Source organism: Ambystoma mexicanum, chromosome 13 (assembly GCF_040938575.1).
Source record: "Ambystoma mexicanum isolate Mex_15411 chromosome 13, UKY_AmexF1_1, whole genome shotgun sequence".
Lineage (NCBI taxonomy): Eukaryota > Metazoa > Chordata > Amphibia > Caudata > Ambystomatidae > Ambystoma > Ambystoma mexicanum.
The window spans coordinates 130,399,869-130,427,768 of NC_090938.1; the positions used below are offsets into that span (position 1 = coordinate 130,399,869).

General features: G+C 47.6%; 1 protein-coding gene across 3 annotated transcripts in view; it reads left to right on the forward strand.

The window, feature by feature from the left end:
• The window catches only part of SLC26A8 (solute carrier family 26 member 8), a 3,396,452-nt gene that overhangs the window by 2,455,485 nt on the left and 913,067 nt on the right, over positions 1–27,900 (forward strand). For all 3 annotated transcript variants that reach the window (XM_069633436.1, XM_069633435.1, XM_069633437.1), the window contains exon 12: positions 3,049–3,126. In XM_069633436.1, coding sequence (XP_069489537.1) covers positions 3,049–3,126 — 78 coding nt within the window. The remainder of the gene's footprint in view (positions 1–3,048; positions 3,127–27,900) is intronic.

Genomic DNA, 27,900 nt, shown 5'->3' on the forward strand with positions numbered 1-27,900 from the left:
GCATCCACTCTCTTATCATCCCTATCAGGAGGGATGAATAGTATTCTGACTGCTTGGAAGATGTAGCATCTTGAACCACCAAACTTTCTGGTGTTGGATGTTTCGTCACATACCCTGGGTCGCTGCTGGATGGTCTGTCATTTTTTGCAAAATTTGTATTCTCTGCATCCGCAGTTTCTGCTGTCTCCCAGTTTGCGGAGACCCTTTTTTGTAATGCAGTGTGAAACAGCAAAATGTGATCTTTTTGGGGACCCTAGTCCAAGATGTCTGTCATCTTGTTCAAAAGAAGAAGTAGGCCTGCTGCAGCCTAGAATCTCTATAACCTTACTAATAATTTCCTATAAGAGTAGTCAGCATGTTCTGTTGGATCTGGTTTGCCAAATTCTAATTCGGGAGAGCTATCTAACCCACTGGCTGACTGAAGGTTGTCAGATAGGTTGTCATATAAATCCTTTAAATCCTTTAATATGGACACATCTGAGATTAGTTCTTCTGGCACATTAGGAATTGTAACCCAAATGGTGTAATGTTATCATCAGAATGTTGTTCTTCTTCATAGATGGCTGATAAAGACTTAAAAAAGTATTTTTTAGGCTGAAGTTTGAAAACCTCTACCTGGACTACCACTGGCATCGACATTTTCGAAGTAATTGTTAACAATGGCTTCGAAGTCGGGATCGCCTTTGTCGGCGTTGACTTCGATACTGGTGCCGATGGCTCTGATGCTGACAGGGTCAGCGAAGGTGTTAACGTTGTCGACTTCTTATGTTTCTTCAACAGAACCCTCAATGGGCTGGGTTCCTGACTCGTCGAAGCCCTCAATGATTTCTCTTCAGATCAAGAGTTTTCTCGATGCAGAACCGGCTTAAGGCACGGTTTTGAAGATTTTGTCTTCGACTTCCCTTTTTGCAGATCGACAGGGGCATGGCCTTTCTGCTTGTCATTCAAGGGGGTCGAGGCCGCATTCTCCAAGATTTTGAGTATCTCATTACGAAACGCATCCCACTTTGCGGGGGAGTCCGATCTAGTTGGAGACTTGATTACCTCAGCCGAGGAATCACTGGAGGTCGAAGGTGACCTATGACGCCGTTGCTTGTCCTTCTTCGAAGAATAAGACGAAGAATGGCATGATCGACTTCTCGATTGAGACCGTTTAGATTTTTTACGTCGAGAGGAATCCCACGACTCATCGATCTTTCTCTTTGAACCCTTCGAAGAAGACTTCGAAGGCAACCCCCCCCCCCCACCGCCAATTTACCTTTATGCTTACTAAGAGCCTTTTTGGTCATCGCCTGACAGGAGCCACAGTCAGAGGTACAGTGACCGGTACCAAGACACCATAGACATATGCAGTGATGATCTGTGATCGACATCTTCGATCCACTGTCTTGGCACTTCTTGAAGGCCGTCTTAGGTGTCGATGGAGCTGACGAAGAAGACATTTTCGAAAAGAAAGCAAACTATTGAATTCACAGAAGAAACAAAGCATGCCGTAATTCTCTCGAAGGGTTAGCTCGGAAAAACGGAACTGAAGCCAACGGGCGCTGCATGCTCTACTTATACTAATGATGACGTCGACAGTCGAACGGAGGCCCTCGAGGGACATCCACTCGACGAGATGGCACACAACGACCCCTGTCGAAAAGAAATTCCGAAGCAGCTGAAGCTGGAGAGTTATTTATCATAACATGAGGAATATGTGGGAGGACACAATCCATTCGAAATAATATTCTAACGTGAAGGGCAGAGAAACCTCAGGAATACATAATATACAAGACAGACTATGCCAAGAAGGGTTGAAGCATGATTGCATAAAAACAAACAACACATAGGAAAGGACACTTTCACGATTACCCTGGACATATTAGCCAGGACCAAAGGATTTGTCAAACGCCAAATAAAGTATTCTGAAGATTGAGGGCGAATCAACAGAGAAAGAATATTACAAAGTGAAGAACAGAGAAGCCTCAGGAATAAATGATATACAAGACAGACTATGCCAGGAAAGGTTGAAGCCTAATTGTAAACAACACCTAGGAAAAGACACTTTCCACGGTTACCTATAGTACATTAGTATGAATCAAAGGATTCAACAAACACCAAAGAAAGTAATCATTAAAGAGCAGAGGAACACCAAAGGTCTGTATAGAGAACTATGGGAACTGGTACAGAAAGTAACAAGATTATTTGAACATTAACAAGAAACAAGAAAGATTTAAGAAGAGAAGTGCGAGAAGCTCCCATCAGGAGAAGGGAGTCATTCTCCTGACCTTAGTTTTTTAGAATAGGGCAAGGGTCAGTTAGCATTAGTTTTGGACAGCAGACTTATTCCTTTGGAAATTTATTGATGACTGACGAACACCTTAGTTAGAAAAATAGGTAGGGAAGACTCCATTGCGATAGGGAAAGTTAGGCCTTCATTTTATTCTTTAATAAACACATGTTGAAAATGTCCTCACAGTGTCTGCGTCCTCATTCTGACTCACCACAGAAGTGGGATTTGTTTTCATTTGGATGTGACAAAAGTATTTTAGAAAATGCTCTCATATGTTTATAACATTTGAAGATAACTTTCTAGGAAAAGAGGCACCTAAATCTTCTATTCCTCTTTATTTAGAATCGCATTACATTCAGAGAATTTCTTCTCGTAAAGGTCAACCGAATAATGCGCTAAAAAGAAAATCAGCTTATGTCCTTTCAAAAGACTTGTGGCCATTGATGTGATATGTAGAGCCCACTCAGGGTATTCCTCATACTTTTTGTAAATACTCTTTCCTGGATGTCTCAAGCTACTATAGTTAGGCTTCTAAGTTGTATTAAGGTGCTAAGGTTCCCAGTGCAGTACCGTCCCCGTGAGAGAATGGCTCAGTTGTATGACAGAAAGAGTTGATGGACTAAAAACATAGTAGTTAATATGGTGAGTAACTTTATTCCTCTTCTACCATGTTCACTATCTATGGCTTATTTCTTTCTTGTTAACCTTGTCATTTTTGCCAAAACATGTTCCTCCTCTGCTCATGTTATTTCTCATTTAGTAATTTCTCTCAGGTTGCAGGCTTGATTGCAGCTTCCATAATGCTGGCAATGGTACTGAATTTGGGAGTACTTTTACAGTCCATGCCTGAGGTGAGTACAGTTGATAACAATGAAAAGCATATATTCTCCCATGCTTTGTTAAAGCCAATGCAGTGGAATACCTCTGGTGTGATCTCACACTGTTTTAGAAGTTAAAATCCATTTATGTCAGAAATTAAGTAGCACAGTTAATGTATTGTTCCAAAGAAAAGGTATGTATGCTATCAAAAGTAACCAAGAATCGAATAAATGCATGTCATTCAATTTTACAACTTCAAGACTTCAACTCATTCAGGAAGATACTGTGCCCACAAATAATTTGATTATTCATCACTTTAATTTGAGATAAGATCTTACCTCATTTTGGACTTTCCCAGATCAACACTGAACATCTTCAGAAGCCCAGTCACTTTTGAACATTACTTGTATATTATTACAGGCAAGTAATCAAGGATCAGTGCATGTAGACATTACATAATGTAATCAAACGGGCCGAATTCTAATAATGTTACATCTAAATGTTCTCATTTGTAGTGTATGACTACTACACTCCAAGGCATCACCCAATCTGACAACATCTAGTGACACATTGAAAATAATATCTTGACTCAGATTGTCAAAGCTTCGATTCAAGTAAAATGTAAATTACGATAGTGCAAAATGTGGCTCAGGTTGGTTAATAGGACCAGAATGACCCTGGTGGCCACCACCTTCTTGGTGTTGTAGGGCCTTGTGGTAGTCCACAGAGGATTCCCCGGTCCATCACCAACCTTACCCTTTCATCCTTACACTTCTGATTGGGGCCTGATTGGGACCAAATAGGTGTACTGTGGAAAAGGCTAGGGGTTCCCAGAGCAGTGCTGTCTTAACAGACACCTTGGAAAATAAAGTAGGGTAGAAAAGGAAATCCTATAGCCCCTTTGTGTGATAACAGGACCCCGGCTAACTTTTTCTTAGTCAAAAGCCCAGCCAAGTACTGAATATCTAGGTATGATCCTCCCTTGGAGTTCAATGGAACACACATGTCCCATCTTCCAGTCCCAACGTAAGCAGAATCCTGTAATGCCGTGTTTGGTGATGGTGGTTGCGCGGGACGGTGGCATCCGTGTGGAGGGTGGCCAGGAAGGATGAGGAACCGGCACGTGAGAAAGGCAGCAGCTCTTGTTTGAGGTGACCACTGATGTGGAACTATTCAAGTGGCGTGGGCTGAGCGAGAGAACAAGCAAGCCTGGTATGCCCCTCGTTCTTGCTGTGGTCCAATGGTCCCTTGACATTCCTGTTGAGCTGGTGGAGATGGCAGCGGCTTTGGTGGGAGGTGTGTGTGCCCGCTGTGTGTTCCTGTGGCTGTAAGCTCCTTTCTGGCCTTTTGGAGATCCAGCTGTCACCCTTGTGGGATCACGCTGGCTGTTGTGTGTGTGTCAAACACAATAGTTGCTGCTTGCAGGTGACTCCCTTCTCTAATGTAATCAGCATACCTTTATAGCTGAGTGCCTCCTCCATGCTCAGGACATTTATATGTGCTCATTCTGACCTTTTGAACACAAGTTTTCTTTTGGTCCATTGGTCACTTTTTCATCTGAACCACTTAACATCTGGAATTGCTCCTAGATTTGTGGCTGCGCCTGTGCCCCTCTGTTCCTGCATTTTTTATCTTTCTAATTTTTTCGATTGTTGCTTGACATCCTTCTCACAGTTTGCTAGTTCATCAATCAATTTTTTTTGTTATTGGTACCTTTCCTGTTCTTGTTTCCTACTGTTGTATCCTATTAATTATTGTAATTTTGTTTATTGTACCATTTCATTAATTATTGTAAAGCGCCTTGGCGTAAAGCACTATATATTTGCAAATAAACAATACAACACAATACAATGCAATACAGGGCAATCAAACCCTTTCTACACGGGGAAGCTTACCTTGGCAGAGCCAGGGCTTTCTCTTTCTGGCAGATCCTTGCAAATGCAACCAGGAGTTTGGTGGATTTACAGCTGTGGAATGAAACTGATTGAGAACACATGTTCCCCAACATGAGTGGAATGCTGGCTGTGACTTCCATTGGCCACACATGGGGTCACAGGTGTGGGCTTGTGGACAATTGTGGAGCAAAGCCGGCAAAGAGAGGGTCGTGGTTCACAAAGTGGAATGAATACACCAGTGGCATGCGCAGGCATGTATGTATCAGTTTCACAGAGCCCCTGATTCATTCACCAATATGGTGGCTGCAGTAAATGGAGCTTTGGTAAGTAGACCCGCACAGGGCCCCACTCACACATTACACACAGGTGGCAACATTGTAGTCTTTCAAAGCGAACACCAGTCCTAATGCTCCCTGACAGGTCCTTTTCAGCTGTTAGTTCCCATATAATATTCCTAAAAAGTCCTTAGCTTCCTGGCTCTGCTAGGCTATAATACAAATGTTCAAAATTGTAACCAGGTTACTCACCGTAGTGACCACCTTACTCCTAGTCCATAGTCCCCTTTCCTCCATACTTATGCGACATTCCTCCATCCTGTGTGACGGGACCGGAGCACTTTGCAAAAAGCATCACATTTTTCAAAAATGTGTCCTTCCTCTCTTTTTACACGGGATATTGCACACGGCCGTAACCCCGCCCTTCTTAGCTCCGCCCAGTGCATCGCCCATCAGTCCTTTTCTATCGCCAGGTCAGAGACCTTTAAGCAATAATAGAGGAACCTTATTAGAGGGGACGGCGGGCGGGCGTATGGAGGAAAGGGGACTATGGACTAGGAGTAAGATGGTCACTACGGTGAGTAACCTGGTTATACTCCTACGTCCTGTCCCCTTTCCTCCATACTTATGGGAGATTCCCAAGCACTCCTCACAGGAACTACGGGTGGATGGAAACCCCCTTACTCAAAAAGGTTTTTCAGCACAGCCTGGCCAAACCGAGCATCAGATCTGGAGCTCAATTGCAAGCAGTAATGTTTACAAAAAGACAATGGGGAGGCCCAAGTAGCCGCTTTCGCAATGGTCTCCTAGGGGACATTCTTTTGAAAGGCAACAGCAGCTGCCTTGCCCCGTACCAGATGTGCATGAATCCCTTTAGAAGCCTGTAGACCCTGAACAGTGTAAGACTCCGTAATACAGGCAGCAATCCATCTGGAGATAGTCGCTTCGGAGGCCTGCTTGCCTTGCGGGTTACCAAAGGTCACCAAAAGTTGAGAAGAACTCCTAAGTTCAGAAGTTCTGTCCAGATAGAACTTAAGAGCTCTTCTAACATCCAGGCAATGCAGTGACCCTCTCAGCTTCCGAAGCCGGATTTGGAAAGAAGACAGGCAGCGAGATTGACTGATTTAAATGGAAATCGGAAACTACCTTTGGTAGGAAAGAAGGATTTGTCCTAAGACAACCTTGTGGAAAACTAGGAAGGGATGCTCCACCGACAAAGCTTGGAGCTCACTCACTCGCCTTGCCGAGGTAACGGCGACCAAGAAAGCCACCTTCCACGAAAGGTGCTTAAGATCACCGTAGCCATTGGTTCGAAAGGCTTATGGCACAAGGCCGTAAGAACCACATTCAGATCCCACGTCGGATGCGGTTTGCGAACAGGAGGATAAAGACGCAAAAGACCCGCAAAGGGCCATTTCATCACTGAGTTTGATAGTGAGAAAGAGCACTGGTCCGTGGTCAGGTAGGCGGCCACAGCCGAAAGATAAGTCCTGCATGATAGGACATGAATGCCCGACTCTGCCAGATGAAAGACAAAGGACAGCACTGTGTCAATCGTAGCCACCCTGGGGTCCAACTGTTTGGCTAAGCACCAGTGACAGAACCGAAGCCACTTGCTCTTATACTGCGACCTCGTTGAGTGCTTCCTTGCTGCCTGAATTATGCGCATGTTGTCAGAAGACAGGTTGAGATGTTCCAAAGATCTGAACTCAGGCACCATGCCGCCAAGCTGAATGATTGTGGGAAGGGGTGCCACAGCTGTCGATCTCTCTGGTGAAGCAGATCGGGAACTAGCGGAAGCCTGATCGGTGCACACACCGACAGATGTTGAAGCTCTGAAAACCAGAACCTGGCCGGCCACCACGGAGCTATGAGCAGAAGAGAACAATTCACTGTGTTCTTCAGCTTGCAAATCGTCCGATGAATCAGAGGCAGAGGCAGGAAAGCATAGGCCCTCATGTTGTGCCATGGAATCTCGAGAGCATTTCCCAGAGAGGAAGCTCCCAGCACGTTTCTGGAGGCAAGTTTCTTGTTTGCCGAAGTTGCGGAGAGGTCCACCTCTGGAGTGCCCCAACACAGGAATATCTGAAAGAGGACCTCCGCTTTCAATTCCTACTCGTAGCTGACCAAATGTTTGTCGGGTGAGGGCATCTACCGTGACGTTCAGCTGGCCCGGGATGTGTACTGCCACCAGCCAGACACCATGCTGAACTGCCCATTCCCAAATCTGAATGGCCAGATCCACAAGAGGAGGAGACTTGGTGCCCCCCTGCTTGTTAATGTAAAACATGGACACCACATTGTCCATGCGGACACAAACCACCTTGTTGACAATGACTGGCCTGAACGCCTTGTGCGCCAGGAAGATCGCCAGAAGCTCCAGATGATTTATATGAAGGAACTTGTCTTGTGGCGACCAGAGGTCAGAGACCTGAAGAAGATCCAACGTCGCCCTCCTTCCCCAGAAGGGAGGAGTCTGTCGTGATTGGCACCATCGGAGCGGGGTCTTGGAAACCTGCACCCACCGACAGGTTGCTGAGAGACGACCACCACACCAGGTCCACTCTCATGAAAGCAGGAATCGATATTATCTTGGAGTCCGGATCCACAGCCTGACGCCAAGAACTCCGAAGAGCCGTTTGTGTCCGCCTCATCTTGAGCCGAGCAAGGGGAAGAGCTAATACACACAAGGCCATGAGGCCCAGAAGCCTCTGGAACCACCAGGCCTACATGCTCTCCTACTGCGCAAACATGTGACACGTGGCCAGCAGATCAGCCATTCTGTCCCCGGTCAGGTAAACTTTGCAGTCGATCGTGTTCCAACGAAAACCCAGGAAAGTCAAGTCCTGAGAGACCATCATGGAAGATTTCCGCCAGTTCACCGACAGCCCAAGGTCAAACAGGAGCTGGAGGAGAGTCTGAAGATTGCTCAAGGCTGTCAGCGGACAGGCACTGCGCAGCAGCCAATCGTCCAAATACGGATACACATGGATACCCTGTAGCCGAAGATAAGCTGCGATAACCGACATCATCTTCGTAAAGACACGCGGTGCGGAGCTCAGGCCAAAAGGGAGCACTCGGAACTGGAAGTGCTCCTCCCCCACAGAAAACCGTAGGTATCTCCGATGAGGATTCCAGATCAGGATATGCATATACCATCCTAGAGGTCCACCGCGCTGAGCCAATCACCCTTCTGTAAAGAGGACTTTATCTGACAGGGCGTGATCATCTTGAATTTCTCTTGGGGTAGAGAGAGATTGAACTAGGAAAGGTCTAGGGTGGTGCGCAGGCCAGCCTGGTTGGATTTGGGCACCGTAAACAGCCGGGAATAGAATCCCTCCCCTCGCTCCCCTAGAGGAACGGGTTCCACCGCCCTGAGATCCAGTAACTTCTGAATCTCGGCTCAGAGGAATGGCGACCCCGACTGCTGGAAGGGAGGATTAATGGGTGGGATAGGGGGAAGGGGTAAGCGGAAGCCTGCCCGAGTGACTGACAAGACTCACCGGTCCTCGGTGATGGTCTGCCACGTCTCCAAATGAGACGTGATGCGTCCTCCCACCGGGGTCTCGTGCGAGTGTAGAAAACCCTCATTTTGTTGGTTTGTCAGTGGCAGCACCACCTGAACCTGAGAAGGAGGCTGAGGAGCGGGAGAAAAACCGACTTGGTTGCTGCCTTCGGCGGGAATTTCCCGAAGGGGTGTCAACCCTGTGGGATTTTCGATCTAAAAAACCCCTGAAACAAGAGGAAGGATGAGGGTTTGACAATGATCTCTGTGCCCTGAAAGGAGATTTAACCATTACCGACAAGGACTTGGCGGTCTAAGTGCTGTCCTTAGTTTTGGTCAGCTCCACGTCTGTTGTAGAGTGAAAAAGCTCCTTGCCATCGAAAGGCAGGTCCAAAACCTTATCATGCACCTCCTTGGAGAACTTGGTGGCCTGCAGCCAAGCTTGACGAGGGGTATCCACACCAAGCATAAGGCCCCGGGCCAAGGTGTCGACGTGGTGCGCCACAGCCTCCAGGAGATCCTGTGCCAAGACCCTGGCGTCCAACAAACCCGCTTTGAAATCTTCCAACTTTTCAGTGGGAATAAACTCCTCAAACTCCGACAGACCTTTCCACCTTTTCATATTCGCCCCCGCTAAGACCAGTTCTGCATTGGCTTGACATAACTGCAGAGCTCAGTTAGCGAAAATCTTCCTCCCAGGGGAGTCAAGAAGCTTATCCTCTTTGGCCAGAACCTGCATAGCCGACTAGCCGTCGAAGAAGAGGATGACGCAGGTCTGGATTGCAAAGTGGCTGCCGCCACTACCGTGGAGGAGGGGGGCAGACACAACGCTAAGGCCACCTCTTCCGAAGAATGGAGCCTGTAACACGCGTCAATCTTCTTGTTGACAAACAGTCCAGAGTGTGGCTTCTCCCAAACTTTACGGACCTCGGCTAAAACATCCTTCTGCAAGAACAAGCCTGTACGCTCCGAAGGAGATAAGGTGAACGCCCCCGAAAGCACACCCTCCTGCGGGGCGGGTGCCTCAGGTACTGGAACATCTAACAGACACATCATGTCCAGCACCCGGTCATGAAAAGCTCTGACAGAGCGGGGCTGGTCTTCGCTGTCCTGATCGCCCCTACATCATCCGATAGGTCTGGATCAGGTTGACCCCTCCTCCAGAGGAACTATGCAAAATACTGCTTTGGGAGCCTATCTAAGATGAGGAATACGTTGGAGGACACAATCCACTTGAAGAACAAGTTACTTCTTACCTGGTAACATTCTTTCGATTGGATGTTCATCCAACGTATTCCTCATCGCCCTCCCAACCTACCCCTCCATAGATTTTTTCCGGGTTATTGCCATCTCAAATCTCGCAAGGCTGATACCTGTCTGCCGGCACAATCTACAAAAACAGTACAAGATCACAGATAAAAAGAGGGGAAAAACAGAACTGAGGCCAATGGGCGCCGCGCATGCTACTTATACACCCGATGACGTCACCCTCGACGGAGGCCTTCGAGGGACCATCGACTCGACGACATCGACGCACGGCACCCTCTGCCGAAAACATTTACGAAGAGCAGCAACGGAGTCGGTTTTGTATTTATGTATTCCAACCAGCTTTGCTGCTCTTCGGAAATTTTTTCGGCAGAGGGCACCGTGCGTCGATGTCGTCGAGTCGATGGTCCCTCGAAGGCCTCCGTCGAGGGTGACGTCATCGGGTGCATAAGTAGCAGGCCCGGCGCCCGTTGGCCTCAGTTCTTTTTTTCCCCTCTTTTTTATCTGTGATCTTGTACTGTTTTTGTAGATTGTGCCGGCAGACAGGTATCAGCCTTGCGAGATTTGAGATGGCAATAACCCGGAAAAAATCTACAGAGGGGTAGGTTGGGAGGGCGATGAGGAATACGTTGGAGGAACATCCAATCGAAAGAACGTTACCAGGTAAGAAGTAACTTGTTCTTCGAGTGGATGTGTCCTCCAACGTATTCCTCATCTTAGATAGGCTCCCAAAGCAGTATTTTGCATAGTTCCTCTGGATGAGGGGTCAGATTTTTTTTTTTTTAACTGCCCTTAGATGGCAGAGTAAAGCACTGCTTTCCCAAAAGTTAGCTCCCTAGACTGGGAAGCATCCAGGTTATAGAATTTTGAGAAGGTGTGAAGCGAAGACCAAGTTGCTGCTTCGCAAATGGACCTTATAGGGACACCTTTTTGAAGGGCTGTGGAAAAGGCGATGCCTCTGGTGGAATGAGCTCTTAACCCTTCAGGTGGGTCTTTTTGTGCTAGTCTGTAGCATTCTGAAATGCAAAGCACGATCCAGCGTGAAATTGTTTGTTTTGTTACTTATTGACCCAGCTTTCTTCCAGTGTAGCCTGTAAACAACTGTTTGTCCACTCTAGGTCTAGAAAGCCTAGAGATGAAAAAGCTTAAAGCTCTTTTTGGGTCCAGTCTTTGTAGTCTTTCTTCCTCCTTAGAAGTATGAGGTGGAGGATAGAATGAGGGTAAAACAATTTTCTGATTTAAATGAAAATCAGATATTACCTTCTGTAAAAATGATGGTTTAACCCTCAACACAACCCTGTCCTTATGGAACACAGTATAGGGTGGCCCAGAAGATAGTGCCTGCAATTCGCTCACTCTTCTTGCTGATGTTAGAGCAACTAAAAATGCTGTTTTCCATGTTAATAATCTTAGTGGACACGTGTGCATAGGCTCAAAAGGGGCACACATTAAGAATTTTAATACCAAATTTAGATCCCAAATCGGTACTTGAAATGGCTGAGGAGGAAACACATTAGTGAGACCTTTTATGAATTGTGTTATCAAAGGAATATTGAAGTATGAGCATTCTTCCAATGAGCGCTTGAAGATGGAAAGCGCTGCAAGGTAACCTTTTATTGTTCCGATATTCAGACCTCTATGTGCTAGGGTCAGAAGGAAAGATAGTACTTCCGGAATGGAACATAGAAAAGGATTGACATTCTTTTCCCTGCACCAGTTGCAAAACTTTTTCCAACGGCAATGGTACAGAGACTTTGTTGCTGGCCTTCTTGCCGAAAGCAACATCTCCATACCATCATCTGGAAGGTTCCAATCCCTGTATCTCAGCCTTTCAGATACCAAGCATGAAGGTTGAGTGTTCTGACCTCTGGGTGGAGAATCTGACTTTCCATTTGAGAGAGAAGGTTCTCTCTCTGAGGAAGACGTACTGGAGGACAGATGGACATGTCTAGAAGGTCCGGATACCACGTTCTCCTGGCCCAATCCGGGGCAATTAGGATCATGCGGTTCCCGAAGCGTCTCAGCCTCCTGATGACTTGAGGAATGACGGGAATCGGAGGGAACGTGTACAATAGTGGGAAATTCCACTCCACCACGAACGCGTCCCCCAGGGCTCCTCTCGGGGGAAATTCCCTTGAGCAATACCTTTCGCATTTTCGGTTGATTCCGGTTGCAAACAGGTCTACTTGAGGGGTTCCCCAAAGGGCGAAGATCTCTTGAATGACTTCCTGAGCCAGTTCCCATTCGTGGGACACCGTGCTCTGCCTGCTCAGAGCATCTGCCGTCATATTCTCTTCCCCGCCTAGATGAATTGCCTTTAAAGAGATTCCCTCCCTAATTGCCCAATACCAGATACCAATACCACAAGAGTGCGACTTGAGTTGCCAAGGCAACTCAGTCCAGGATGCCTATTCCCCCCTCCCACACATCCTGTAAACCCAGAGAGAGTGGCACCACTTTTGGAGGCTTCTGTGTAGAATCCCGCCAAAAGTGCAACAAAGGGCTCGACTTGGGTTGGAGTTACAGAGGTGAACACAAACGCCATTTTAAAACCGAGTCCTGGCAAAAAGACCCAACCGGGGAATAAATATTAAATAAATAACCCGGCGGTATCTTTAACATTGCACCAAGGAGTGGTGCGTTTAAAATGAATGGGAAAATCCCATAGGAAATATTCTGGTGGAATATTTCGTGTGGTAACCACTGCCACCAGCCAGAAACTCGACAAGGTGGGACTGCATAGTGCCCCCTTGGAAAACAGACCCAGGGGCAATCGAATTACCCCTACCAGTACTTCCACAATATGATGGTTTGTACTGGTTCTGTTCACAATTTAAGACTAGTAAAGTCAATGGTGACTTTACATGCCCTGGGAGACAGTAGTCAGTCCCAGGGTATGGAGTCTATGTTTGGGGGTCACTATGACACCCCTGTGTTACTGCACTGAGGGTGCTGTGTAACACACATACCAAAAACACATGAAGCCCTATGGGGTAAAAGACCCCATAGCCCATAAAACACATACAAAGTCAAAAGGATATCTCAAATCATGTCTAAGAGTGGGAGAAAGAGAGTCTCACTCTTAGCAGGTGAACAAATAAACCCCAAAAATCCAGCAAAGCTGCTGGGGGACTCACTAGGTTTGGGAAATTAGCCTTAACAGAGAATTCTCCCTAACACACGGTGCTACATCTGTCCTCCCATCAATCACTGTATTTTACCAGAAAACTTTTAATGAGGCCCATTATATCAGAGTGGTTGTGTGTCAGATCAAACACGTTTTTGAAGGTCTCTCAGCATTGGGTATGACCTTTTGAACTGTACCAAGAAGTATTAACCTTTTAAGAGGAATACTTAGAATCAGAGTGGTTGTGTGTAAGAAATAACACGTTAGCAAAGGTCTTCAAGCATCGGACATTTCCTTTTGATGTCAATAAAGAAATATTACATAGTGGGCTGAAGAGGAAAAAGGTTTTGAATTCAAACGCGTTCATTGAATATTCACATCACAGGAGAAAAAGGGAGATGTGTGCTGAATGCAACCCGTGCCCAGGGAACTGTAACCTAAATGAAACCTTAACAAATTCAATTCCATGTGTATTGAACACCGAACTGAGTGAATCCTTTACCAAACTGAACAAAAAAAACCTTAACAAGTACCATTCTGTGGGCCTCATCACGAGTTGAGTGTTAGGTAGCCTTTAAATGCGGCAGTAACAGTGTTACTGCCTGGAAAACTGCTCGGCCTCATCACAACCCAGCAAAATTAGCACTGGACCAAAAACAGACCAGCGTTAATACAGCTGGCGGTAGCACAGCCTACGTTTTTAAAGCTGGCTTTAACACTGCCGACAATACAGCGCGTTATCACAGACCTATCACAACCCCATTTCCAGTGGTATTACTACCTGAAAACCGGCTATAATACAGCTGGAATTACCCCCAGCCTCCAGCTGGAGGTAAATTAACCCAGGTGCCAGGAATAAAGCCACATGTGCATGCTATGCACACAAGAGGGCTACAAAAGACACATCCAGGCCCCAAGCACACTTTTCAACACCAAGCTGCCATTCTCTGTTGGGAGCTTTGGCATGCAGTTCCACATGCTGCGCTTGGAGCTACAGATGCCGGACAACCAGGGCAGGGCACAGGGAGCACAGTTAGGTGAGGGGGTGGAATGAGGATGAGGAGGAGGAAAAGGAGACCAGCCTCAGCAAGGCGTGCACTAATCCCCAGGGTCATGATATCACCCTGAGCCCTCAGTGACATCCAGATAGTAACTGAGTACCGGCTGGATCGGGCGACCATCGCTGAGCTGATGGGCACAATAAAAAAATGACTTTGGGAGAAGGTTTGCCATCCGCACAGCGGTGCCCCCACTGGTCAGGCTGGTGGCAGTCCTGAAGTTCCTGGGGACGGGCACCTTCCAGCACTCTGTGGCCATGATGCATGGCATGGCCCAGTCGACATTCAGTGCAGTCCTAGGCCAGGTGCTGGATGCCCTGCTGCACCATATGAACCTGCAAATGGCACTGCCCACCCCCAGGCACAGGTGAATGACCTCAAGGCACCGTTCTGTGCCATTGCGCAAGTGCCCAACATCATTGCAGCCATCGACTGCACCCATGTTGCATTGGTTGCGCCCCAGGCCCATGAGGCAGTCTTTCAGAACCGCACACACTACCATTCATTGAATGTGCAGATGACCTGTGGGCTTGACCTAAACATCAGCTACTGCTGTGTCCGCTACCCAGGATCCACCCACGACTCAATGGTGCTACGCTCCAGCATACTGCCAGCATACATGGAGAGGCACAGGGGACAACGGACCTGGATAGTGGGTGACTAGAAACCCTGATAAAAATACATGTTTAAGCTGAAGCAAAAAAGTGGGGGATATTGCCACAGGAAGAATTGCATGTCAAGAGGAGGCACCGTCAGGACCTCTGCAGCACCTGTACCATTAATGTGGGGCATCCAAGGGCGCATGCTGGACCCACACATGGTGATAGACACACATCGCTGCAGACACAACTACACATCACAGCACAATGATAAGAATGCACCTGGAATGTGCTGCAGTGCAGATCCACACCCCATCACCCAACAGTGAGTCCACCCAGGGCCCCAGATAGGAAGCCGAAGTGAGAGGCTACCACTCCGTATTCCCTAAAGTACTGTGTTAAATTAATACCGCGGAGTAAACATGTACATGAACATCACAGAGAGAGTATCTCATTAGTGTATTAAGACATGCATTACTTACCGTAATAGCATTTCTGATGATTGTATCTGCTTAGATTCATATGCTATGCATATAGTCCGACATCTAGTGGTAACTGCAGAGTATTGCATTTTGTCTTTCGAGGATCGAAAGGGGCCGTCGACATGGGGGTGCCTGTAACACTATCCCTAACGTGACGTGTAGTGTACCCAAAATCTCTCACGCGTCGGGTTTCCCTCCGATTGTATTTTTTCTGCCGTGAGGGAGCCTTATGACGAGCGTGAGTGATTACAAAGAGAGAGAAGAAGTAGTAAGTTGGCTATGTTCCTACCATCGGAGCGGGGAGGAAGGGTGGGCATGTGAATCTAAGCAGATACAATCATCAGAAATGATATTACGGTAAGTAATGCATGTCTTCTGATGCTTGTGAATCTGCTTAGAATCACATGCTGTGCATAGACTAGCAAGCAGTACCCCGAGTTGGTGGTGGGATGTGAGAAGGAACACTAGTGAAAAGATGTCTTAGTACTGCTTGTCCCTCCTGAGAATCAGACCTAGAGTGGGTATCTAGGCAATAGTGTTTTGTAAAAGGTGTGTGCAGAACTCCAGGTTGCTGCTTTGCAAATGGACTCGAGGGGAACATTTGCAATGAAAGCTATGGAAGCCCCAGTGCCCCGAGTAGAGTGTGCTCTAGGCTTGAAGGGCAATTCTCTCTTGGCAAGAGTGTAGCAGAGTGTGATGCAATTGACAATCCACCTTGAGATGGCTGACCTAGAGACACGTTCTGCTTCTCTACCAGTCGCCACTGAAACGAAAAACTGGTTTGTCTTCATTAGTGGTTTAGTTTTTTCCAGATAGTACATGACTGCCCTGCGCACATCAAGTGTGTGTAGGCTTCTTTCTGCCACGTTAGTGGGATTCTGGGAAAAGGTGGGTAGTTCTGTAGATTGGTTCACATGGAACTTAGAAATTAATTTGGGCGCAAACCTTGGGTGAGTGCGCAGAACCACCTTATCTCTGTGAATTGTGACAAAAGGGTCTAGGATTGAAAGAGCTCACTCCTTATTGATGTGACTGCCACTATGAAGGCGGTGTTGTAAGTGACTGCTTTGAGGCATTCTTTGTGCATAGGTTTGAATGGAGATCCCATAAGTCTCGTTAATACCACATTTAAGTCCCATCCGGGAGCTAGGTAAGAAATAGGGGGATGAATTCTCTTAAATCCTTCCATGAAAGCTTTAATCACTGGGATCTTCCACCAGGACACCTTGCGCTGTGACGTGGTATAGGCTGAAAGTGCAGCTAAGTGAACTTTCAGGGAATTAAAAATCAGACCTGAGTCTAGTAAGTGAGTCAGGTATAGTACAAACAAATTTCCCTGACCATGTTATCCACAGACTGTTCCCCTTGGATTGGTTCTGAGGGTACCTGATGCATAATCTGGGCATTGTAAATTCTCCAGAGTTGGGAACAAGTCGATCTTTGGGAAGCCCCATTCTGCGAAAACATTGGAGACAATGTCTTCGTGTAGTCGCCATTTGTACTCTATCGGTAGTGGGAAGCCTCTTCTGAGCACGTCCGCAAGAAGATTGAGTTCCCCTGGAATGTGTTGAGACAGTAGGAACATCCCGTGTTTGAAAGCCCACTTCCAAATGTTCTGGGACAGTTTGGATAGCCCTAGAGAGTGAGTGCCCCCTTGCTTGTTCAGGTAGTACATGGCCGTGGTGCTGTCAGTGCGGACCAGTACTGTCCTTCCCTGTAACTGTGTCTGAAAAACCTTCAGAGCCTTCAACACAGCTAAGAGCTCCAACAGGTTTATGTGGTTGGATGCTATTGCTGAGGACCAAATGCTGTGCGCCATCTGCTGAAGGAGGTGAGCTCCTTGCTCGTGAGAGATGCGTCCGTTGTGAGAGTGGCTTCTACTGTGGGTGTGGTGAAGGTCTTCCCCTTTAAGAGGTTTGCCCTCGACCACCACTGCAGAGAGAGAACGAGGGCAGCCGAGACAACCACTAGATTGCATCATTGTCCGCTGGTCTGACACCACTGGCTGTTGAGCCCCTCTGGCATGGGGCACATTTGCAAAATGAATCAAGGTGGTCAGCTGAACTTGATGCATTAACCGTGTTACGCTCACCTTGTATCCACAGGGACGCCACCCAGCTGTGGGGACTCTGGTACCCTTCTCAGCCGCTCCCAGGTAGAGTAGAGATAGTGGATAACATGGTAGGATTTTGCATCGGTGGGTTGTTCCCAGGTAGAGGCTTCTGACCCGCTTGTGATTGCAAGACTTGCCTGCTGATATCTTCGGTACGCTCTTTAGTCACCAATAAGTCTCTCCGGAGAGCGTTAGTCTCCTGTCTGGCAGAGTGAACCTCAGCACGAAGTTCTCCCAACAATTGGGCCAATTGGTCTAATTCTGATGTTTCCATGGCACCCAGGTGGATTGGTTTGGCAGGCTTTGCGTTCTGTTACGCTCACCTGGTATCCACGGGGATGCCACCCAGCTGTGGGGACTCTGGTACCCTTCTCAGCGGCTCCCAGGTATAATCAGCGTAGAAGTTCTGCATGGAAAACAGGTGGGCAATGTTCAAGACTGGGCACCTGGGGTAAGAGCCTCCCAACACCCCGTATGCCCGCAGCCCCTCCCCGGACCTTTCCTCACCTTGTTATGGGTTTTGGCATGCTCTCCATCCTGCCTTCTTGCCAGGGGCGCGTTGTCCTTTGTGGGCGAGTGCAATCTAGTTACTTCACTGATGCAGGCCCTTTAGAGTCTTTCAGGTAGGTCTTATTACTGTTATACTGTATGCCTTTCTTGGATTTAAATAATGTCTTTTCTCTCTCCTTAGATGCACGGAAGTTCACTGTGGAACGTTGGCTGAATTGGGACTCGCCGGCAGGTGATGGTGCTTCGAGAGTGCCTTGATGCGATAAGAAGGCGCTATGCGTAGTGCTATGATGCCTTGCCTTTGCTAACCTGTTGTCTTTTGTTCCCGTAGGTTGCGGTGCTCACCCGGAGCAAGAAGTCCCAAGGCGATGCTGGTTGATGGGCGACTCGTGAGGTAAGCTGCCGGCACAATTGTAAAATGTCTAATGTCCTGTTTCTTTCCTTTTTGCAGATCCGACGGTCCCGGAGGCTCGCTGTTCCTTGGATGCTGTTTGCAGGAGCGAAGGGCAGCTAGCGGTGGAATCACAGGTAAGCTGCTGCTATTAACGATGTCCTTTGTTTTTCAGATGCTGTTCTTGCGAGGTTCGCAGATGCAGCTGAACACGATGAGTGTCACGTTGCAGGATTGCAAAGTAACGCAAAGCGTGCTATCCAAGTCGGGTGTGGTTTAAATAGCATCAAGAAAGTAGTCCAGGTAAAATAGTCCCTAGGCTACCACACCCAAAACACTATACCGCATAGCTTGGTTCCAAGGAGCCAAGCTATGTGGATGCCTCCATGTTGACTGGCACTGAAATAAAGTAGTTCCCAAGCACAAGTCTTCATTAAGTATGAGCCAGGCGCCAAAGGCGCCAGGACTGGCCCCAAGAGCGCCTAGGCAAAGGATGCCTAAGCTTGTTGGGGGCCGAGCCGAGACCCCTCCTGGCCCATGGACCTGCCGGGGGGGGGTTTCAGGAAGTGGATTGTGACAGCACTCCCCCCCAAGACCCCTCTCAAGGTGTTCATTCTGTCCGGCCCTGGTTTAGTTGGAAAGTTGCGATGATATGTTCTGATCAGACGTGGTGCATGAATGTTTTCACAGGGTTCCCAGGATCTGTCTTGGGGTCCAAATCCTTTCCAATCAACTAGGTAGTATAGCCTTCCCCTCGAATACTTGGAATCCAAGATGCTTCTGACTTCGAATTCTGGTTCTCCGTCAATAAGTATGGGTTTTGGTGGTGTCCTAATCCGTGTACCAGGCTGCATTGGTTTTAATAGCACACATGAAATACTGGGTGAATCTGTAGGTTAGGTGGTAAGTCTAGTTTGACGGCCGCTGGATTGATAATTAATTGCCTTGATGGTGTAAGGTCCTAAGTACCTGGGTTGAAAAGTCTGGGTTCCCTTGATGGGTACAAACTTGGCAGCCAGCCAAACCTTGTCTCCTACCTGATAGTCTGGGGCCTTCTTCCGGTGTTGGTCGGCAAATTGCTTTTGTTTTTCTTTGGCACAAATAACATGTTCTTTGGCCTTTTTGAAAGCCTGAGTGATGTTGGTGTGAAGAGTTTTTACTGCTGGCATTTCCAAACTTGTTGGGACATCTAGTTCTGAGGTACGTGGGTGTCTACCATAAAGGGTATAAAAGGGTGTTTGTCCGGTACTGGAGTGCAAGGAGTTGTTATATGCGTACTCGGCTATCCATAACAAATCTTTCCAGTCTCTTAGTTCATGGTGTAACATGCACCATAGGTATTGTTCGAGGGTCTTGTTGGTCCTCTCGGTCTGACCGTCCGTTTGGGGGTGATGGCTAGTGGATAGCCGGACGTCAATTTGTGCCATTGCACAACATTTTTTCCAGAAGTTGGAGATGAACTGGCTACCTCCATTGGAGATCAGGACTGATGAGAAGCCATGTAGTTTTACAATACCATCCAGGAACACTTTGGCTAGAGTGGGTGCGTCAGGGAGGCCTTCGATCAGAATAAAGTGTGCCATCTTTGAGAACAAGTCCACGACTACCAGGATGGTGTTAAACCCTTGACTGGGAGGTAGGTCAGTGATGAAGTCGAGGGAAAGGGTGTGCCAAGGAGTGGGAGGAATGTCCAAAGGTTGCAGAAGACCAGATGGTTTTTGTTTTTGTGACTTGTTTGCGCACAGACTCCGCAGGACTGAACATATTGGATGACATCCTTACGCCAAGTAGGCCACCAGAAGTTCTGTTTTACCTTGGCTAGAGTCTTGGTGATTCCAGGGTGCCCTTCGATCAGGGAATCATGATAACCTGAAATAATTTGTTGTTGTAAGTCTTTGGTGGGTACATACAACCGATCCTTAAAAAAGGGTAAGTGATCTTTAATGAAATATTGGTCTCCTTGCGCTTGCCATGCGAGGAAGGCATCTGGGTTCATGGTTCGTTGAATCTTATCTCTCTGTTCAACTTGGGTTAAGGCCGTAGTGAGGCTCAAGAGCTTGTCTTCCGGTATGATGGGGACTGGATCTGGGGGCGTATATACCAAGTCATCAGTGCCTGTATGAGAGAGTGCGTCAGCTTTTCCATTCTTGACCCCTGGTCGAAAAGTGATGACATAGTCGTATTCGGCGAAGAAAAGGGCCCACCGCAATTGGCGTGAAGACTGGGCTTTAGCTGTCTTTAGGTATTGCAGGTTTCGGTGGTCCGTGATAACTGTAATGGTGTGTCTGGCCCCCAGAAGGTAGTGCCGCTACGCCTTAAAGGCGGATTTAATCGCCAAGAGTTCTTTGTCCGTAATGGCATAATTCATCTCCGGGGGAGAGAATTTCTTCAACCAAAAGGCCACTGGATGTCACTGGGTCTCTTTGTGAGAGGACAGCTCCCATCACTATGCTGGAAGCGTCTGTTTCCACGATATAAGGAAGATCTGGGCGAGGATGTCGCAGGATTGGTGCGGAGGTGAACCTTTTCTTGAGTTCCTGAAAAGCTTTCTCTGCTTCTTCGGTCCAGGCAAATTTTTTGTTATTTTATCTTAGCAATATGGTGATCGGGTGTACGACCTGTGAGAAGTCTGGTATGAACCGGCGATAGAAGTTCGCAAAGCCCAACATGCTCTGTACCCCTTTTACTGACGTTGGTGATGGCCATTTCAAAACAGCGTCCACTTTATGCAGGTCCATTCTGATGCCTCCTGGAGTAAGAATAAAACCCAGAAACTCAACTTCGGTGACGTGAAAAAAGCACTTCTCCAGCTTTGCATATAAACGATGTTCCCGGAGCTTGGAGAGGACTGAACGGACGTGCTTGATATGATCCTGTTTTGAAGTTGAGTACACTAAGATATCATCTATGTATACTAGGGCGCAGACATCAATTAACTCTCTCAAAGCGTCATTCATGAAATACTGAAACCCTGCAGGAGCGTTGCATAACCCAAAGGGCATGACTTGATATTCGAACAAACCATATTTGGTGCGGAAAGCAGTTTTCCATTCGTCTCCGCTTCTGACCCTTACCAGGTGGTATGCTCCTCGAAGGTTCGGTTTGGTGTAAATTTGGGCATCTTTGACCTGGTCCAGCATTTCTGGGATGAGCGGCAAGGGGTAACGGTTCTTTACAGTGATCTGGTTTAATGCGCGGTAGTCAATACAGGTTCTTAAGTCCCCTTCTTTTTTTTGGTACGAAGAACAAAGGACTAGCTGCAGGGGACTTGGATGGGCGGATGAATCCATTTGCGAGGTACTGGTCTAAATAAGTCTTCAGATGAAGGTTTTTGGGTTCCGTGAGAGCATAGATTCTGCCGCAAGGGACTTGAGCACCGGGAACAAGGTCGATCTGGCAGTCATAGGGACTGTGCGGCGGCAGCGTGTTTGCTTAGTCCTTCTGGAATACATCCTGGAAATCGTGGTATTCCTCAGGCAAGGTACTAGTCACTCCCAAAGTTGCCACTTCAGGAGTCGTAGAGATACTGAAAGCAGGTTTCTGTTCTTGGTAATAACAGGCTGGAGAGCAGTCGCTGGGAAAGGTTAATTTTCTTGCCCGCCAGTCAATCAAAGGGTTGTGAGCAACTAACCATGGCATCCCTAGTATGAGCCGGAATTGAGGTGCCTTGATGAGATCGAACAAAATAAGTCCGTCCTGGCACAGCAAGGTTATCTCGGATGTGCGCTGGGTTACGGGTCCGGAAGAGATTTCTGTCCCATCCACCGTGGTTACCTTGTCTGTAGTCGGCTTGGAACACAGGGGAAGCCCCATCTCTGCAGCCAGGTCCTGATCTATATAATTCCCAACTGCTCCTCTGTCGATGTATGCTTCAATGGCATGCATTCTTGACGACCGTTGGTTATTAATTAAGATCACCGGAATTGCAAAGTGTGAGGTCGATGGCTCTTTTCCCTCACTCGACAAACTGACCTCTACGTTTGCCGAGCTGGGTAGTTTCCAGACTGACACTTCTTCTCTTCATCTTTTTCCATGGCTCCAACGACCTTCCTCGGAGGTTTCACTGGGCAGTCCTTCAGGAAATGCCCTGACTTTCCGCAGTACAGACATAGTTGTTGTTGTCTCCTTTTATCTCGCTCTTGTTTTGTTAGCGGGGGTCGTACCCCTCCGATTTGCATGGGCACCACTGTATTTTCTTGCACTCGAGTTACATTGTCTCTAGGTCGAACGTACATTGGCCGAGGGTCCATTTTAGAACGGTCTGCTTTTCAGTCTTGCAACCGGTGGTCCAGTTGCACAACCAAGTCTATGAATTCAGAACAATCTCTGGGAGGATTAACCACTTGAGCTAGAACGTCTTTTAATTCGCCTCGTAAGCCCCGATGAAACAACGTGGTTCTTTTGTTTTCAGGCCACCTAGCTTCAGCAACCAATCGGTTGAAAGTAGCGATGTACGTTAACAAATACTGATTCCCCTGTCGGAGGGAAAGGAGTTCATTGTCCACAGCTTGTTCTCGGTATGGCGAGCAAAGAGTTTTTCCATTTCCCTCTGAAAGTCCCCAAAGTTATGTAATAAAGGATCATCATGGGATACCAATGGTACCTACCAATCTGCGGCGCTGCCACTTAGGTATGATAAAACAAAGGCTACCCAGGCTTGGTCATTTGGGAATGCTCCCGGCCTGCAAAGAAAATGAAGGCGACACTGATTCATGAAAGCTGCATATTTTCATGGATCACCAGCAAACCTCTCCGGTGGTGCCAAAGAACTGTACCTGGTAACACAACCTGTACCAGAGTAGAGATAGTGGATGACATGCTAGGATTTTGCATCAGTGGGTTGTTCCCAGGTAGAGGCGTCTGACCCGCTTGTGATTGCAAGACTTGCCTGCTGATATCTTCGGTACGCTCTTTAGTCACCAATAAGTCTCTCCGGAGAGCGTTAGTCTCCTGCCTGGCAGAGTGAACCTCAGCACGAAGTTCTCCCAACAATTAGGCCAATTGGTCTAATTCTGATGTTTCCATGGCGCCCAGGTGGATTGGTTTGGCAGGCTTTGCGTTCTGTTACCCTCACCTGGTATCCACGGGGACACCACCCAGCTGTGGGGACTCTGGTACCCTTCTCAGCCGCTCCCAGATATAATCAGCGGAGAAGTTCTGCCTGGAAAACAGGTGGGCAATGTTCAAGACTGGGCAACTGGGGTAAGAGCCTCCCAACACCCCGTATGCCTGCAGCCCCTCCCCTGACCTTTCCTCACCTTGTTATGGGTTTTGGCATGCTCTCGGTCCTGCCTTCTTGCCAGGGGCGCGTTGTCCTTTGTGGGCGAGTGCGATCTAGTTACTTCACTGATGCAGGCCCTTTAAGAGTCTTTCAGGTAGGTCTTATTACTGTTATACTGTATGCCTTTCTTGGATTTAAATAATGTCTTTTCTCTCTCCTTAGGTGCGCGGAAGTTCACTGTGGAACGTTGGCTTAATTGGGACTCGCCGGCAGGTGATGGTGCTTCGGGAGTGCCTTGATGCGATAAGAAGGCGCTATGCGTAGTGCTATGATGCCTTGCCTTTGCTAACCTGTTGTCTTTTGTTCCCGAAGGTTGCGGTGCTCACCCGGAGCAAGAAGTCCCAAGGCGATGCTGGTTGATGGGCGACTCGTGAGGTAAGCTGCCGGCACAATTGTAAAATGTCTAATGTCCTGTTTCTCTCCTTTTTGCAGATCCGACGGTCCGGGAGGCTCGCTGTTCCTTGGATGCTGTTTGCAGGAGCGAAGGGCATCTAGCGGTGGAATCACAGGTAAGCTGCTGCTATTAACGATGTCCTTTGTTTTTCAGATGCTGTTCTTCCGAAGTTCGCAGATGCAGCTGAACACGATGAGCGTCACGTTGCAGGATTGCAAAGTAACGCGAAGCGTGCTATCCAAGTCGGGTATGGTTTAAATAGCATCAAGGAAGTAGTCCAGGTAAAATAGTCCCTAGGCTACCACACCCAAAACACTATACCGCATAGCTTGGTTCCAAGGATCCAAGCTATGTGGATGCCTCCATTTTGACTGGCACTGAAATAAAGTAGTTCCCAAGCACAAGTCTTCATTAAGTATGAGCCTGGCGCCAAAGGCGCCAGGACTGGCCCCAAGAGGGCATAGGCAAAGGATGCCTAAGCTTGTTGGGGGCCTGAGCTGAGACCCCTCCTGGCCCATGGACCTGCCGGGGGGGTTTCAGGAAGTGGATCATGACAAACCGTGGGTGAAGGTCTTGAGCATCCACTGGTCTGAGGTAATTCCCCCCCATGCGTGTAAGAATGATGTTATGGGTCCCCCGACCGGGGAGGCATGGGAGGGAACCCGGATCTGCGAGTCATTTTTGATTGGAGGCCGGGGAGCCTCTAGGGGTGGCATTGTGCCACCTTCCTTTGCCCCTCCGTTGTCCTCCAGGCGGATATTGATTTGAGGCAGAGGGTCCCTGGCCTGCGGGCCAAATGTTATTCATTCCATATTGGTTATGTGGGGAACGTGAATAGGACTGTCCGCGAAAGGAACAGTGAGAATGTCCACCTCTCTGCTGAAAAGGCTTTTGAGTAATCTGGTTCAAAGATTTCAAAGTCTCATGTTCTTTTTTTGTGGTTTCTAACGCCTCATCAACAGCTTTTCCAAATAAGTTGGATTTTTCCACTGGCTTGTAAATAAGAGACGCTTGTGTCTCCGGCTTGAACCCTGTTTTTTTTAACTAGAGGTGTCTCTTCAAAAGGGTGCCTTGGGCCAGAGTACTCACTGCTGTTTCTGCAGTATCTAATTTAGGGTGTTCTTTAAGATATTATGATTCACCTGTCTCCCCTCTGCCACAACTGTGAGCAAACGTGAACGTACTGGTTCGGGGACCTCCTGCAGGCTCTCCTGTAGTAGGTTCCACTGAACATCAGAATAGCTGGCCAACAGCGTGGTTTTGTTGGCCATTCTCGTGGAATACGCTGCTGCAGTAGTGACACGCTTACCTAGGGCATACAGCTTTTTGCAGTCCTTGTCCGGCGGTGCTTCACCCGTGGACAAGGGTACCCGCAACCTCTTTCTAGTTGTAGTGACCTCTAGAGAATCTGGGGTGGCATGTCCCCGAATATAGAGGGGGTCTGTAGGGGAGGGGCAAAAAAGCTTCTCCACCCACGGGTTCACAGCCCTTGTCTGTGAAGGTGTCATTAAAGAGGGGGCGATTTGCCGCTTAATGGAGTTAAGTATAGGAATAGCCTTACTGGAAGGTGGCTTTTCTTTCAGTATATCTTCCACAAAGAGTCTTGCATTGCTTCTTGTGTGGCTATTTTAAAATGTTCAGCTGCTTTCTTCAGAATGGAATTGAATGCTAACTGATCATCTATTGGGGATGCTTATCATAGAGATGGGGAGGCGGGAGGATCCATGCATATTGTGTCAGGATCTGGGGTATTAGAGGGTGAAAACCATGGTGGATTATCCACTGGTGGCTCATCTCCCCAATCTGGGTCCTGGTTAGTAGGATCCTCAAAGGAATCATCCTCTTGTAAGAAGGGGAATATCTTCCGGATCCTTAAGGTCAAGGACAGGTCCTCTGAAATTTAGAGACTGTGGGGTAAAGATCCTCCTCACTAGGCCTCTTGGGTGTAAATTTCTCTGAGAAGTCCACAAAATTTGCAAGCCTATTCATTCACCCCTGTTAGGGAGAATTCTCATAAATGGCTGATTTCCCTTACCTAATGAGTCCCTCAGCAGCTTTGCTGGATTTCTATGATTTTTTTTCCACCTGGAAGAGTGTGAGCCTTTTTCCCACTCTTACATGTGTTTTCCTTTGTGTGTCTTCACTTTTTGTGTGATCTTGAACACTGGAGCCTCACCTACTCCATGGCCTCACATTTGTCATGTGTGTTAAACAGCACCTTCAGTGCAGTGACACAGGGTTGTCTTTGAGACTTCACACCGACTCCATTTTCTGGGGCTGACTACTGTCCCCCAGAAAAGGGTAAAGTTGCCATTAGCTTTACTAGTCACTTTAAACCACAGACCCAGTACACCCCATCTTACATTGAGTATTGGAAAGGGTTAACTTTTACCCCTTTTTGTCTGTGCCTCTTGGAGGATTGTTTCGCTCCCTTTACATTAAAACTTGGCTGGTGGCAGTGGTAACTACCCTAACTTTTCTACCACGATTATCTGATATAAACGTGGTAATGTTTTAGGCTATTATATTAGCCTTAAACATAAACCCGCTTGACCAAATACATTTTATTTTGGCTCTGGCTGGGTTTATTCACCATTTCTTTTTGTTAAAGTCTTTCTCGTGTTTTTCTCTGCACGCCAAACCAGGGATGATTCCTTTGTTCGCTGTCTTTTCGCGGGCTTCTGCACAGAAGCCCTCCTTAAATCACCTGAAAGTCTAGGTAGGCAGGATGTGAGGGAGGGGTCTTCGGACCCCTGCCATGGGTTCCCTTGGTAACCCAAGTCGCACGTCTGTTTGATTGGCTAAGGGGACTGTCCTTGCCAGGACAGCCACACTGCTGTGTGATTGACAGCCAGGCTGTATGAATGGGGGAAAACTGCATAAAAAGCAGGTCTCTGGGACTGGAAAGGCATAGTCGCCACTGGAACGAAAGAACCAACGAGGAAATGGAAGAAGAGGACCCCTACAACGACTGAACCGCCCGGTGAAGCCCTGCTGCAGGTCTTCAGAATTCGACGACAGAGAAGATCCTCCAGGAAACTTCTTCCCTTGAGCTGGTGGGACCAACCAGTTTGCCCAAACTACAAGCCAGGACCCCTCCTCTGGTCAAATTCGCTGTACAGAGCTACAGTGGGCCGGATAGCCAGGAAGGTCGGACCCTGCTTGGGTTTTAAGGAGCGCACCTTTTATTTTTTGTTTTGCTCTGCTGCTGGCTTCTTCCCTGGGTGGCACAGGACCCTCCAGTCTTCCTACTTTGTGTCAGTCCGACAGTCGCTTCAGGAACCGTGAGCCTGCAGGAACCACCAGGAACGTCCGCCTCAGCTACAGCTCCCTCTCTGTTTTAAGTTACTGTGCAAATCCGGTTGTCCGTTTCGTTCAGCCACGGTGAAAGTGTTTGAAATCTTTCTCTAATCCGAGGGCTTGCCCTTCTCTTCTCTCTGAACTAACTTTTTTATCAACCAACCTTGTCCGGAATCTGTGCCACGAACTTTACCGCAAACTACCCTGAACTGTGTGATCTTGAGCAAAAGACTTTTGACCCATTGACTTTGGCCTTAAGCCTTTTCTAGCTGATCTCCTCTCTGAAGTTCCCCTTGTTCAATTCCCCTGAGTACTTACCTGTTGGTTTGATTTAATTTCTAATAACTTTGTCTTTCCCTCCCTTTTAAATTGCTGGAGTGCCATTTTGCTCCGACTTCATTTTGTGAGCTTAACTTGTCTGGAATTTAAGGGAAGTGGTGAGGTGTATTTATGATTGTGATTTTTAACTTGCTTACAATACTGAAATGTAATACAACTGTTGAGTAACTAAATATATATTCTTTTACTTAGAAACCTTGAATCAGTGTTTGCCTGAATCATAGTAATTGCTGTTGTTGGTGTAACTATCTGATACTGCTCACTTACTCTT